General features: G+C 37.9%; 2 protein-coding genes across 2 annotated transcripts; one reads left to right on the top strand and one right to left on the bottom strand.

Moving 5' to 3' along the window:
* Nucleotides 1-1,870: 1,870 nt before the first annotated feature.
* On the bottom strand, nucleotides 1,871-6,921 carry zufsp (zinc finger containing ubiquitin peptidase 1). Its single transcript, XM_079445968.1, has 12 exons — nucleotides 6,827-6,921; nucleotides 5,631-6,169; nucleotides 5,460-5,555; nucleotides 5,274-5,333; nucleotides 5,080-5,187; nucleotides 4,739-4,848; nucleotides 4,467-4,635; nucleotides 3,394-3,579; nucleotides 3,148-3,310; nucleotides 2,515-2,678; nucleotides 2,155-2,375; nucleotides 1,871-2,042 (listed from the first exon to the last, which is right to left on the bottom strand). The coding sequence occupies exons 2-12, from the start codon at nucleotides 6,157-6,159 to the stop codon at nucleotides 1,995-1,997; spliced, it is 1,854 nt and encodes a 617-aa protein (XP_079302094.1). The 5' UTR covers nucleotides 6,160-6,169; nucleotides 6,827-6,921; the 3' UTR covers nucleotides 1,871-1,994.
* A 15-nt stretch (nucleotides 6,922-6,936) lies between these two features.
* Nucleotides 6,937-15,183, top strand: LOC306887921 (importin subunit alpha-6). Its single transcript, XM_079445965.1, has 14 exons — nucleotides 6,937-7,045; nucleotides 8,465-8,598; nucleotides 8,790-8,891; nucleotides 9,482-9,581; nucleotides 9,665-9,759; nucleotides 9,849-9,980; nucleotides 10,091-10,179; nucleotides 10,788-10,887; nucleotides 11,033-11,196; nucleotides 11,288-11,366; nucleotides 11,462-11,587; nucleotides 11,679-11,806; nucleotides 12,469-12,647; nucleotides 13,172-15,183. The coding sequence occupies exons 1-14, from the start codon at nucleotides 7,042-7,044 to the stop codon at nucleotides 13,357-13,359; spliced, it is 1,620 nt and encodes a 539-aa protein (XP_079302091.1). The 5' UTR covers nucleotides 6,937-7,041; the 3' UTR covers nucleotides 13,360-15,183.

Below are 15,183 nucleotides of genomic sequence, written 5' to 3'. Positions count from 1 at the left end.
TTTTGTCTATTTATATGACATCAGCCTACTGATAATGCTATTGTTTTAACAAATTTCAGTCGTTACATAGGTTTAAACTATTGATGTAGATTTTACTAATTAATTTGTAAGATTAACTTGACTCTTACATTGGACACACTACTATCACAGGCTAAAATTAAAAGGGTAGTACAAAATTAGGGAAGAAATTGCCCACATCTGACTGTCTTGGTGAAGATCTCATAGTTACATTACGGATATCTAGTTGGGGGAAAATAGGTATTCATAGCCTTTTATAAACCAAAGATGTGAACAATGTATTATTTTTTGCAATCCATTATATTAGGCTTTGATAGAGAATTATGTGAAGGAAGGGAACTAGAACTTGCAAGAATATTATTAAAATTATTAGGCCATGGCTGTAAAATTGGTAATATGCCTGGCTGTACTGAAAGCCTGCTCACCTGTACATATTTCCTTGTAAATATGTTTGAGGACAGATGGCTTGAAGGTATACCATACATCTGCTATGAACATGTGGTAGTGACTAGCCAATTATATTGTTTAGTCGGAGGGCAAAGAAAAGCTACAAGGCTTACATACTTGCACTGCAAAACATGTCTAAAGGGCAAAGTGTGTTATAGTAGAAATATCACGTGGCACAGATAACCCTCATAGTGAGGAAGATGATAAAGGTTTGATATAGGGTGATTGATAAATTGATTTGGTTTACTGAATATGACCCTAATTGCTTAGGAATTATAGGCAAGGGAAGTAGTGAATACTCTGAATGATTTTTATCTTGGTTCATAAATTGGTAAAAGATGCTCGTAAGTGCCTTGATGAACAGAACTGTTAAATGCGCTGATCTTAAGTGGAATGAGAAAATGTTGCTCTAATGTTAAGGGAAGAGGAATTGGGCAGAGAGCTTTTATGTTGTTTATTATATAAACAAATGGGGGAACTGTCAGATTATACACTCTCTGCCAAATATTTCTGTGAGTTTGCCTGTCTGTGTTTCCTCTTCATTGTTAATTTCCTAATCAAGGTTGTTGAGCTAGGACTGCAAGACTGACAGGATGCATCTGAAAAGAAGTTATTCTTTTCCTAGAACTTTCTGCTAATATTTAATTCTATATGACATGTTTTTGTCTTGTATGACGCGCATATGTAATGTTTAGCCTATTGGATAAACCACTACACCACCCCCTTACAATGTATCTAAGCCTATGTAATCTAATGTAGGAGACAATAAACTTTGAAGAAGTTTGTGAACAGACAATTGGCTTCATATTCATAACTCTTTCCATGGGCCCATGCAAAGACTGAGAATAGTCGGATGGCATCGAAAGATCCAAAAAAATATTGTCTTTATCCATATTAAAATGCCATTTTTTTGGCAGCAGGTAATGTTTGTGATAAAAAAATTATTTGTGAGAGAATTCTGGATCTCCATGGTCATTTTTCATACATTAACCATATGATGTGTGTTAGTGTTAGGATTAGTCCTAAAATGTGCTGCATTCCTGGTTAGTTCAACCATGCAGTTTACTTACCTGCAATTTCTGTCTCTCTGTCTTCTCGCTCTCTCCTCTTGAGTGACCATGAGATTCTTGTCCATCCTGTGACTTGCAGGTTGTCTGCCCTGATTAAATCAGGAGGTCTATTTTAACACACTTGGTCAGAAAACAGAGAAAGGCGGGGAGGATCTGTAAATGACTTGAATTTGGCCTGTAGGGTGGGAAAAAGGAGTGGGACGTTGAATGATCAGATTTTTTTTGAATGTATAAGGCTTATAGTTTAAAGACAAAACGAGCTGATTATTTAATGAATCAAAATCTAAAAACTGAAGACTCACACACACATCATAAGTAATAATAACTGACTTATTGTGCAGCAAGTAAGATAAAACTTGTTTTTTTTTATTGACATTTATACAAAAATACAGTTTTTCACAGTCTGTTTAAAGGACTAGTTGATAAAAGTAGCAGGAATAGCAGATGTGGACAATTCTGTCAAGGAATTTTCTCAGCACATAGAGTCCTTGAATTAAGAATGCGGCTCTGAAAGACACAAACATGCCAAAAATATTGTCAAGCAATAGTTCAACAGTTTAACATAGACTATACATACGAATTCCTGCAATGAATTCCTCAAGCTGTATGTCAAAATTACCTGTTTCTCTTCAGGTGTTAGCAGCCCTTCTACAGCAACCACTTGATACTGTCTGTGTTTTAGGCTACCGGGGAATTTGCGCATACGTCGTACCATGGTAACTGCTGTAACCTGTGACAGCACCTTCCTCATTTCCCCAGGTGCACACCCCGGATCGAAGAGGAGCAGGCATAGGTTGCCATTTACTTTCTGTTCCAGTCCTACGATAGAGCGACTGTGGCCTGATCATAAAGACAGGATAAATGTATGTCATCTTATAAAGCCAAGTCTGTTTCTATGAGGATAATGCTATCTTGAGTTTCATGTGGGTTAAAAAATAAAGGGCTGTTGTTTTTTTTCACAAGAGAAATCTTGAAATACCTTGGTGCTGGAGGTATATAGGTGGTAATGTCGTCAGCACTATTTTGGGTGGCAGTCTTGCATCCCTACTGGCAGAATGTGAGAAATACTGTTTCACCCACTCAAACAGTCTGGGATGTGTGTCTCCTGGGCCAGTGGGCTTGTGAAAATCCACAATTTGGGCTCTAAAATTTTTAAAGGAAAGTTAAGATGTGAAATGAATAATATTTAAGCTATTTACATGTACACAACTATTCAAATGTTTGAGGTTGGTTTGATTTTTTTTTATGTTTATGTTTTTGAAAGAAGTCTCTCACCAAGGCTACATTTATTTGATCAGAAATACAGTAAAATATTAATATTGTGATTTTTTTTTACAAGTTAAAATAACTGTTTTCTATTTTAATATTTTTCAAATGTAATTTATCCCTGTGATGGCAAAGCTGAATTTGCACAAATCATTGTGATGTGCTGCTGTGGTGCCCATGAAACACTTCTTATTGTTCCCGATGTTGTGCTACTTAAAGTTTAATTAGAGAAAGCCTTGATACATGTTTTCAGGAGTCTTTGATGAGCAGAAAATTGACATATCTTTCTGACCCCAAACTTTTGAACAGTAGTGTGTGACTGTAAACTTGGGGTTTCAGTATGTACTTCACACTAAGGGAGGTGAGAACTGCATAGATTTCTGTAGCTCCTATCCAAGCCCGTGTCCCCTGCAGTCGATGGTTGAAGTTTGAAGCACCCTGAGGATCTGCGCCTTGACCCCAAGCCTCTTCAATTAAGGCTTGCACTCTCGGAATGCTGGGAACTGAAACTGTAAGGGAAAATGTTATGATGAGTACTGTTACAAGGAAAATCAACAGCCAAGAGAATAACATGATGTTACTGATGTTATACCAGGTAAAAGTTTATACTGCTCCATCCTATGCAAAGATGAAAGAAGCATCTGGAAGTTTCTGTAGCCACATCCCCAGCCTTTATCCCCCTCCGATGAAGAGTAGTGATCAGTCTCAGCACAAAGCCACACATGTGCACAGTCAGAGGCGCCCCTCTGATAGTACCTATACAGAGCTCCCATAAGTCCTGAAATAGAAAGGTTACATCTAAGCCTTGAGCTGTTTTCTTTATTTTAATTTTCTAAAAAAATTTTTTCCGACCATTAAAAAAGTAATAAGCTATATAGTTAAAAACCTAATGACACTACCATATTTTTAATTACTATTATAAATAAATTCACTAAAAAAATGTAAGTATATATATTAATTAAAAATATATACACATGCACTATAGTTCAAAATGTTTGGGTCAGTGAGATTTGTTTTTGAAAGAATAACTTTATTCAGCAAGAACATTCAATTGTCTGAAAGTGACTGTAAAAACACTTATAAAAAGTTACAAAAAAGTATATCAGTTTTTATTATTATCTATCAAATAATTTATTATAAAAAAATTTATCATTCTTCAGTCTTGTCAAAATGTTAAGAATCACAACTGTTTTCAACATTGATAAGATAAAAAGATAAAATAACTGAACTGATTTTCAGGCTAATAATTCACCAGCTGGACCAAATATGTAAAGTGTTTCCCATACATTGATTTATTTGTGGCGGCCCACCACAAATAGATTTTCCAAAAGGCTTTGACTTTGTTAAATAAACATTAACACTGCACGTTTCAAAATCGAAACCTGGTGGGGGTGTTTTTATATCACTGTATTTCTGACGGAAACAAACTGTCTATAGAAAATTTTCATTTCTTTTTAATTTCATCTTGCTGTAATGTCTGACAAAGCAGTGTTTGTGAGCAGAGCTCTGCTTTGTGTACAGCCGTTACCAGGGAAGCCTCTATTTCCCTTGCTCTAAGCGCCTCCTGCTGGCAGAGAATGAATTTGCATATATATGCTGCCACAAATAGAGCGCAAGTCTGTGGGAAACACTGGGTGTAGCTCTATTATGCACTCTCAATCAGACCTGATGTTTTGCTTCTGCCATCATCCACCCCAGAGGCCAGAGATTCAAGCATCTCTGCTTTTTTCCTGTGGAACTCTGCAGGAACCATCTGACCTCGAGACACAGCCCTCTCCATATTCCTCTCCATCTGCTTGCGATAACCACCGCTGTTATCAAGCCCAAACTGCTTCTGAAAAGAGTAGTGTAAAGAAATAATCAAACTTTTTATAGTGGGTCGACACAAGTAAATATGACAATTTGTACTTTTTATGTGAACATTTTCTTTAGCTAACCTGGAGCTTCTTAAAGTCCTCTGCTTCCCGTCTAGATGCATCCTCCCTCCACTTTTGCTCCTCTTCCTCCTGAAGCTTCCTGGCCAGAGTCAGGTCTTCAGATGAATGTCCTTAAAACACCCAAACAAAATGAACATCAAGTCAGATGTTTTAAGAAACCACACGTTTCGCTACACCAAAGGCTACAACAGATTTCATGTTGATTGATTATTATCATCTTGATGCTTTGTACTTGTAAACAGAACCCACAGAACATCTTAATTTCTAAACTAAAATGTAACTAACCAACATTTATTGAATAAAATTCATATGCAGTTGCATTCTTACTACTATACACATACCTGTTGCAGATGCTGAGCCATATTCCAGGTGTAGCTCAACATGCTCTTGAAGGGAGGAGCTACTGAGACAACTCAGAGAACACATTGGACACTCATAGCGCATCACACCTGGAGATCCCAAAAATACAGTTATAGCTTAATTTGGCCATCCAGTTTTATGCAGAGCTATCAAATTGACCACCTTGCTACCTCACCTGATCTACCACTGCTTGTAGAAGATGCTTCTGTTGAAGTGCCAACCTCAGAACCAGCCCCTTAAGAAGACAAACCATAACAGACATCAATCATAGACAGCTGGTGATAAAAAGAGTGTAAAATGAATACTTGTAAACATACAAATATACTTGCTACAGTGATATTTATGTTTTGAGGTAAGACACCTTCAGCTTGGTCCTGTAGATGAAGCTCAACATGCTCCTGCAGAATAAAGCAGTCTTTGCAGACCAAACTGCACATTGGACATGCAAAGCACCCTTCTGCAACAAACAGAGAGAAAATATTAGTCTAATGGAATAATTTAAGTCAATTTTATGTTGTAAACTTAACAGCACCTTTAATAGGTGAGGACAAACGCTTCTGCTTTGATTTTCGCCGCCCATCTTCCCTCTCCTTGCTTGGGTTGTTGCTGGATTTTTGTACAGTTCTGACCAGTTTTACTGCACCATTCGCTGTGGCTGCTGCAGGTGGTGAACTATTCAGACTAACCGAGGTTCCCTGAAAAAGAGAGGTCCCTGTAATCAGGGAGGCCATCCCGTTTCCCTGGGACGGTGACTGAGGTGAGGCTTGAGATACCTTGTCCATATTTTTCACATTGACATTGGAAGTCCTTGTAGAACTGGGACTTTGAGTAATCCAGTCATTTGAGCTTTTCTGTCCACGGTCAACCACTGTTGCATTCGTGTCCTGGCAGTCTTGCTCTATATGTGCAGTGCTGATGTGGAAGTTCAGCTCGTCATATGAGACGCCGGACAAAGAGCAGAACGGGCAAGCCATCACACTCTCCGTGTGACTCAGGAGGAGATGGGTTCTCATCTCTGCCTCAGATGGGAGCTCTTCACAGCAGATGTCACAAATAGGCATTATCACAAGGCTGGATAAAACAAATGGACAAATTAACCATGAGAGTATCAGCAAAAAAAAAATCAGTTACTACAGGTATTGTTATAAACTGTGGCAAATTTACAACAAAACAATCAAAATGACACAATTCTTCTCACACAGTTTGAAGAACATCTAATATTATTCATATTTTAGTACCAATAATAGACCTGACAATGATTTTGACAATTCTACCCCTGTATAACATTTGTTTATAAAGCCATGTTTGTTTAGAAATCATATTTCATTAATCCAAATATTGTGTAACAATTAATCCACAGGCAAAAGTTCATAATCGTGACAGGCCTTAATTTAAAATATTTGCAGTAATTATTACCAGATAATCATTGTTTACCTTGGTAAACCTTGATAAACAGTCGTAAGGGATGCGTTTGTGTTTGGAATGCATTTAAAACGTAATAATTAACAAATAGTAAAAGCTCTGAGTCAAGGCAATTCGGCTTTAGTTCATCTGAAATCCGGATTTGATCAAGACGCACCTGACGCGACATCAAGATCGATTCTGTCAACAAAGAACACTGCTAATTTACATTTATAACATCTAAAAGCCTTCTTCCACTGACTTCATGCACAACAGCAAAAATTCAACTCGAATCTATCTCGAAATCGACATTTATTTCCAACGTACCTGTTCAGAGGTAGATATGTTGACTTAAATAATCACACGTTTCACTTTCCGTTTATTATTATTGAACGAGGCCGCTCGTGAAAACCGGAAACAGTAGCGGAGGTGACGTTCCTTACCAGTGGACGCCATATTGCCCTCAGCTGGACAAACTCGGGAGGGTCTTGAGAGAAATTTAAAAACACACAGCCAGTTCATCCCTCTTCGATTTACGACTAATGGGTGAGATTTATACACTATATACGATGTAAAGGTCTTTTCTTTCCAGGGAGTTAAACAGGGCGTACTGACAGAGTAATGAACCATTTTGACTTTTAGTCCAAGCTAGCATAGCACGGTTAGCATGTTAGCACAGAGAAGGTGGGCACAGTTTAGGCTGAAAGAGAAAAGACTGAATGATTTGAGAGATTATAAACCTGTAACGTATTAACAGTGCGTTAGTGGATTTACGAAACTGATTTGATTTGTGAACAATAAAGTCTTGGTTTCAGCTGTCCACGAAATATGTGCTACTGAAAATGATGAACACCAAGAATATTTAGTTGTTTGATGAGCCAAATAGATTGTGTGGTATTAATATAGATGCTTAGACTTTTATATTTAGAGCTGTGATTACTTATGTAGTATGTGGTAAACTGTCCTTGTAAAATTAGTCCAGTCCTCCACTACAATTCCACACAAAACCAGCTGATCCGATTAAAACACCAGTGTTTACAAGAGCTGCATTTGTGTTAAGTGAGTAATTAGAAGTTAGAGAAGATGTCGACATATGTTTTGCACCTTAAAGGGAAAGTTCCTCCTAAAAATGACACTTGTGTAATCATTTATTCACCCTCATGTTGATCTCTGTTGATTATCTTTCTTTTGTGGAAGACAGTAGAAGATGTTGAGACTGAGAGCCTCAGTCATTATTCACTTTCAATGCATATTTTTCCTTGCATTGAAACTAAAAGGTGACTCAGACTGCCGTCTTGCATAAATGTATAAATGCATTAAAAATGACTTGTTGCATTATAGCCAACTGTTCAAATTTACATTACAAAAATATTAATAAAAGGGACTTATAATCTCTACATTTCAATGCAAAAATAATGCAAATAAATAAAGAATTAATAAAAATTAGAAATGAAGATATACATGACGTGTTTTTCCCTATATTTATATATTTTATGTATTATGATATAGCCCGTTGGGCCAACTTAAAGGTCATCTTGATGAGACAACATTGGCCTGCTGGTTTGAGCATCTCTGCTTAAAAGTTTCTACTACTTTATTACTGATCCACTAACTTGCTAAAGACTATTCATGATATGTATGATGCTGTAATTATGAATGTGTTTAGTCAAATATACAGGTAATAAATGAGACAAAAGCTGCTGAGTTCAAATGTTTAATTCTGAACTGTTTGTTTGATATGAAAGGAAGCTGAACAACAAAAACATTGACCAGATAATGAAGGAAGTTCAGCATGCAAAGTGTCAGCTAGTGCTCAGAGGTGTTACACAGGAAATGCTAGTATTAACAAGCATAACTGCTTTCAGAGAAACCATTACCATTGCGTACTGGCTCAACCAGTTGTGATTCTTGTCTGTAATGCTATCAGAATGCACATCTGACCACATTCCTTTCTCTGATCTGAAGATGCAATGGCAAGCCCAGGCAAAGAAAGCTATCGAATGAAGAGCTACAAGAATAAAGCCTTGAACCCCCAGGAAATGCGGAGACGGAGAGAGGAGGAAGGGATACAGCTCCGTAAACAGAAGAGGGAGGAGCAGGTTTGTCATCATTTTTCTTCCTTATTATATAAGCAAATTAAATTGCAGTTTTGTTCATGAAGGATTCATCATACATTATGAAATAACTGTATATATTATAAAAGGGTTATATAACCAGATTTGTTCATTTAATGTATCTGTTTTGTGTACAAAAGTAACTACTAAAATAAGTCGTTCTACCCACTCCGCAGCTGTTCAAGAAGAGGAATGTGTCTCTGCCACCTGGTGATGAGTCCATGCTTGAATGCCCCATTCAGGACCCTGATATCAGCTCCACTGTACCTGTATCAGGTGTAAGTGATCCAGGCAGCAGACCATCTGTTATTGTTGTCAAACAGATGATTGGACCGTAAAGTTCACAGAGAGTAGACATATTTGTCAGTACTTTTGCCATGGGGCTTGGTTATTAGTCCTGCATAATTTTAAGCATATTGAATTGACTACACAGCACTTTAAAAAATAAAATTAACATGGTTGTATATATTTTGTACCAATTTTAGCATAGTGATATTATAATTAATTATTATCTTATTATCAGTGTTAAGACAGTTGTGCTGCTTACTATTATTTTTGTAGAAACTGTAATACATTTTTAGGATCCTTTGGCAAATAGAAAGATCAAAAGAACAGCGATTATTAAAAATAGAAAAATGTAGTATCTATCTATGTATCACTCTCTATATATGTATGTATGTGTGTGTGTGTGTGTGTGTGTGTGTGTGTATATGTGTATATAGATAGATAGATATAATATTACTAGAAAAGCCATTGAAGTATGTTTGTACAAGACCATTATTTACACCTTTCATACACACTTTTTTTCTGGTGCTTTTAAACTATTTTATGTCAAAAACCACATCTTGGATAAACATTATCTGTGCAGGAAGGAGTTATAACCCAAGACATGATTCAGATGATCTTCTCTGAGGATCCAGACCAGCAGCTCATAGCCACTCAAAAGTTCAGAAAGTTACTCTCTAAAGGTTGGTGTCTTTATTTCTGTCTCATCAACTCATGGATGACAGTTGTTTAAAGTCAAGATTAAGATGTTATTCATTTCCTTTAGAGCCCAATCCTCCTATTGATGAGGTCATCCACACACCTGGTGTCGTCAACCGGTTTGTTGAATTCCTAAAAAGGAGTGATAACTGGACTCTGCAGGTAAGAACATTTCATAGCACAAGTCTTGCGAAAGCTGCGTTGCTGTTACAGCCAAGATTTAAGAGGCTATTGTTGCTTGTTTTGACCAGTTTGAAGCTGCCTGGGCCCTGACCAACATAGCCTCAGGAACCTTCCAACACACCAAGGTGGTGATTGAGATGGGGGCCGTGCCCATCTTTATAGAGCTTCTCAACTCAGACTATGAGGATGTACAAGAGCAGGTGATTATTTTGCAGATTGTAGCCTGGTTCATGCTTTTCATCCAGTAGCTGTTTTATCAGAACTCCATAGCACCATGGAAGTGATCAGTTATGTGTAACTGTTTTTACAGGCAGTGTGGGCATTAGGAAATATAGCCGGGGATAATGCAGAGTGCAGAGACTACGTCCTCAACTGTGGCATCTTGCCTTCTCTTCAGCAGTGAGTGTCCTCTACTGGTCCCAACACAGTGATTGCATGTTTGTATTTGCTGATTTTCAGGAATTCTATGATAGTATTATTGACCCCAGAATTTTAACTAGTATCTTTTACTGTATTTTGTATTTTGCTTGCCAAAAACATTTAGTCAGCATACACAGCTATGTTTTGAATGACCGTCAATGGAGAAAAACATATTGGTTCTCTGGACCATGCTACCTGGCCAAATCTTGATGTTTAGTTTGCTTTAACTTCCAATCCAAAAAAAACTACTTGCTGTTCTTTTCTCATTACAAGGATTCAGAATTAATGAAATCTCTGTGTTCAAAGAATTTAAATCTTGTTGGTAGAAGTATTATGATTAGGGGCCTTATCCTTAGAAGAACAGCTGACACTGAATAAATCTCACTTCCTAACGTCATTCTGATGTCACAAACTGTTTTTGTTTCCCACTCGCAAACCTGCTGGTATGTGCTTTGTAACTTTAGCCGGTGTGCTTATATTTCACTATGGGATAGCATTTTTCTGTTGAAGTGTGTCTGTTATATAAAAGACTTTACCATTACTGCCATCTAGTGGTTTGATTACATATTCTTACCTCGTCTTTGCAGGTTGCTTACGAAATCAAACCGGCTCACTACCACCCGAAACGCCGTGTGGGCGCTATCCAACCTTTGCAGAGGGAAAAATCCACCTCCAGACTTCGCAAAGGTGAGTTTGCAGACTAGTTCTGGGTAAACCACATTCCAATTGCATAGTTATCAGATTTCAATGATGCACACAAACACACTCTCTTTGTGTAAACCAGTGTTTTTTTCCTCCTTGTAACATGATCGAATAACTTGTTTCTTCACAGGTGTCACCATGTCTGAGCGTGCTCTCCAGATTGCTCTTCAGCAGTGATCCTGATGTTCTTGCAGATGCCTGCTGGGCACTTTCATACCTGTCCGATGGACCTAACGACAAAATCCAGACAGTTATTGACTCAGGCGTGTGCCGCAGGCTGGTGGAGTTGCTCATGTAAGGACCAGACATGCTAACTCGATCAGTAAACCATGTGATGTCTTTTATCACTTACTTAGAATAACACCTATGTGTTGTCCGTTCACAGGCACACTGATTACAAGGTGGTGTCCCCTGCACTAAGAGCAGTTGGGAACATTGTAACAGGAGACGATATTCAGACCCAGGTAGTATAGCTGTCATTTATCACATGTAAAGTTGTCTGCATTTTCGAAAAAAATAATTTTTCTGATCTGTTGAGATGCTTTATATTGTATGTCAGGTGATTCTGAACTGCTCCGCTCTGCCCTGCCTGCTCCATTTACTCAGCAGTCCGAAGGAATCCATCAAAAAAGAGGCATGCTGGACTGTCTCCAATATCACAGCTGGGAACAGAGCGCAAATCCAGGTACTTTAGACTGAGTGAGACACTATAAGGTTATGATACCATATATATGTTGTGTCTGAACAGCCATGGCTTGATGCTTTTTCTGTTGCAGGCGGTAATCGATGCCAACATATTCCCAGTGCTAATTGAGATACTGCAGAAAGCCGAGTTCCGCACCAGGAAGGAGGCCGCGTGGGCAATAACCAATGCCACCTCGGGAGGCACGCCAGAGCAGATTAGGTGCACTGTGGGCTTTTTTTGCTTTGGTTTTTACCTATTCTAGGAATTTTAAAGGATTTATTTTGATTGAGGATTCGTTACCTTAAATTTTCTGAGAATCTTATATAATGCATGCTGAACCACCTGCATACCCATATCATTTACCCATAATCCGTTTTAAGACCGGCTTGAAGAGCTTAGTCATTTACACAGGGATTTTGGTTAGACTAATAGCAGTCATTAAAGCACAGAGTGGGATCAAAGCTCATGGCACATTTCTGGCCTGTAGATGGCAGTTATAGTCAGACCATCTTTAAAGTGATTTTTCTTTGTTAAATATTTTATTTGTATTCACATCATGTGGTTTTGTAAATACTAGGGATGTCATTTTAACACATAAACAAGTAATGTGCACTTAGACAATAATAAAACCCTTTAAAAATTTATCACTAATAATCATACCTTAAATTCCTTAAAAAATAAATATCCAATTTACTTTTGAAGTGGAATTTTTATCTGACACTCCAGGAAGTGCTCAATTGTTATGCTAGCCATTTTTTTTTTTCCACATTTAACCCACACATATTATACGCCTACATTCTAGGAGAGAAAACTGCGTTATGGGGTGCTATTTAGGTGGATGTTTAGTGAGACAGAAGTTGATAATTGTGCTTTACATGCAGATACTTGGTTTCTCTCAACACCATAAAGCCCATGTGTGACCTGCTGACAGTGATGGACTCCAAGATTGTGCAGGTGGCTCTGAACGGCCTTGAGAACATCCTCCGACTGGGAGAACAGGAGTCCAAACAGAACGGAACAGGCATCAATCCTTACTGTGCTCTCATCGAAGAGGCTTATGGTAGGCATGCCTCACCTAATACATTGAATCATCTTATGCATTTAATGTAATGTTTGGTTTTTCCAGGTCTGGAAACGTCATTGCCGTCATTATAAATATTTTTTTTAGTTATGGTCAGCTCTTAAGTATTTAATTAGTTCAAAACTGCTAATTTGCCAGCAATTCTATCTTTAGAAAATTATTTAAAAATCCTTATCCAGTAATCTTGAACAATTGGACACGTACTAAAAATTCACTGCTTAAAAGGTGCAGGAATCATGTATTTTTAGCTGATTTGATTTTCACAATTCCGTATTTGTCTGGGTTGGTTTGAAGAATATTATTAATGATGATAATAACAGTATTATTAAAGATAACATTTATTATTATTAAACAAAAATAAACATGCACAAAAAACATCAGCAAATCAACAAATTTTATAATAATTTTTTTTAATAGTCTGAATTGTCCAATGCTTTCCATTCGTGCAGACAGTGCTGTTTGTTCATTTGTTTATATAATTGTTTACTGACGTTCCCACACAGGCTTGGACAAGATTGAGTTCCTGCAGAGTCATGAGAACCAGGAGATCTACCAGAAGGCCTTTGACCTGATCGAGCACTACTTTGGTGTGGAGGAGGAGGACGCCAGCATCGTTCCGCAGGTGGATCAGAATCAGGGCCAGTACATTTTCCAGCAGTCTGAGGGACCGATGGAAGGCTTCCAGCTCTAACCTGTATCCCTCTGCTACTGGCCAAGCTTCAGGCCTTGCTTCCTCCATCCTGCCTGGAGTCTCCTCTCCCTCCTTCTCTGCAGCGCAGGACCTCAGCTCCAGCCTCGCTCCAAGACAAGGAGGCATGTACCCGCTACTCATAGCAGAGATGACGCCTGCATCCCGCAAGCCCTCACCCCCCAAACCAAACCCACTAAATCATCCGTTTCCTTCCTTCCCCCATATTCCAAGCTCCATTATCGAGAGAGAAAATCTGTGAGATGGACCGAGGAGGGTAAAGCTCAGAGTCTTAGTTTAAGTCCTGTTGAGACTTACAAAAAGCATCTTGCTTTTGTTATTATTGTTGTTGATGTTATTATGATTATTAGACATTGGCACTGGTGTCCTGTAAAGTAAACTTTACTCCATATCCCTTGAGAAATGTGAAACTACCTCTTCAATCCGAAAATGAAATGTGTGACAAACACCCAGCCTTTAGCTCTGACAGTTCTCTTCTCTTGTGAAGTAAAGGCTTCTATGCAAACATATATTTTCAGCGGGGCAGAAATAACATGGCCAGACAATGTAACTAATGTATTTGCATTGATACATTTGCATTGGATGAATTCCCTGACTTTGTGTGCCAGCACACCAACAGTTTGTCATGCCATGTTTGTTCACAATGCATCCTGAGGGCACGTCAAGCCTAGTTATACTATTTATTTTGATGTTTTGTTACCTAGCAGCAAACTGCTAACCTGGGAGATTTAGAGCCGTATTTATTGTGCTTTTTAGAAGGAACCGGTCTGTGGCGTCCAGCTTTTCAGAGACCAGTGCACAGCCCGCTTCCTCGCAGCCCTCGCTTTGCTAATGCTGTTAAAGCGTTACAAGCGTTGCATGCAATTATTTAAGTGTGGTCATGTGATGGAGTTGTTTGTATGTATGCATATCATTGGGTTGTTTCTCATCTCACCTGGAAGGTGTTTCTTTTTGCGCTGAATGGCTTTAATTTGATTTATTTAATGTGCACATGGTAGAAAGTGTTGAGATTTAGTAAAATGTGTATATTATATATACATTGAGGGTAGGAGGAGGATGTTTTTCAGTGAAATGGTCTTGTGTGCAGTGAAATACTAATGTAAGGAGAGCATCTGTCATAACATTCTTCATTCAAAGAGCTTTTCCTCATATGGTCCCTACTAGCGCTCAAATTTCCTCCAAGGAACTTATGTTCTGATTCTTGTAATGATATATCATTTTTTTTAATGCTTCAAATGAACTTACTTGCAGGAGATTGCCTTAGTCATAACTTGTCTGGCAGAAAGTTCCTCTCAGTTTTGTTTTTGGTGTGATATTTACTTCCTCCTTTATGTTCTGCCCGTAAATGACTTGCACCCATTTTCTTTTGAAACAAGCTTGATTGATCCAAATAAGAGTTATTATAATGGAAAGTCCGTATATTTACTAAGAAGAAAATCATTAAGATTGTAAAATTAAACTTTATCAAGCACATTCGATTGTGTATAGTTTTGTAAAAATTCTCATGTTTGTACAATATTTTCTAAGTTTTTTTTTTTTCGCATCAGAAAAAAAACCCATCTGTGTTTTAAGTTATAATTGGTACAAACATACAGTAGAGAGGAGATCATTGCTTTCCTCAAGGACAAATGTTGATATTGTGTGACATGATGTAGACAAATAAAATGTTCTGTTACACATTTAAATAAGTTTATTGATTTAATTAAGCAAGGCTGGTTTAACAGTGCTTGTCAATGTCAAAATGATTGAGCCAACACTAGCAAGAGTTCAACTAGAAGTGTCTTTGGTATTAAAGGACAGTTTGCT

Source organism: Barbus barbus (assembly GCF_936440315.1).
Source record: "Barbus barbus genome assembly, chromosome: 21".
NCBI lineage: Eukaryota > Metazoa > Chordata > Actinopteri > Cypriniformes > Cyprinidae > Barbus > Barbus barbus.
This window is presented reverse-complemented; position numbering and strand designations above follow the sequence as displayed.

Coding starts and splice junctions, on each gene's coding strand:
- zufsp (XM_079445968.1), bottom strand. CDS start 6,159: ATGCCTATTTGTGACATCTGCTGTGAAGAGCTCCCATCTGAGGCAGAG. Junction 5,556..5,630: donor TTTGTCCTCACCTATTAAAG/GTGCTGTTAAGT, acceptor TGTTTGTTGCAG/AAGGGTGCTTTGCATGTCCA. Junction 2,376..2,514: donor TATATACCTCCAGCACCAAG/GTATTTCAAGAT, acceptor CTTTATGATCAG/GCCACAGTCGCTCTATCGTA.
- LOC306887921 (XM_079445965.1), top strand. Junction 9,760..9,848: donor GTGATAACTGGACTCTGCAG/GTAAGAACATTT, acceptor TGTTTTGACCAG/TTTGAAGCTGCCTGGGCCCT. Junction 10,888..11,032: donor CACCTCCAGACTTCGCAAAG/GTGAGTTTGCAG, acceptor GTTTCTTCACAG/GTGTCACCATGTCTGAGCGT.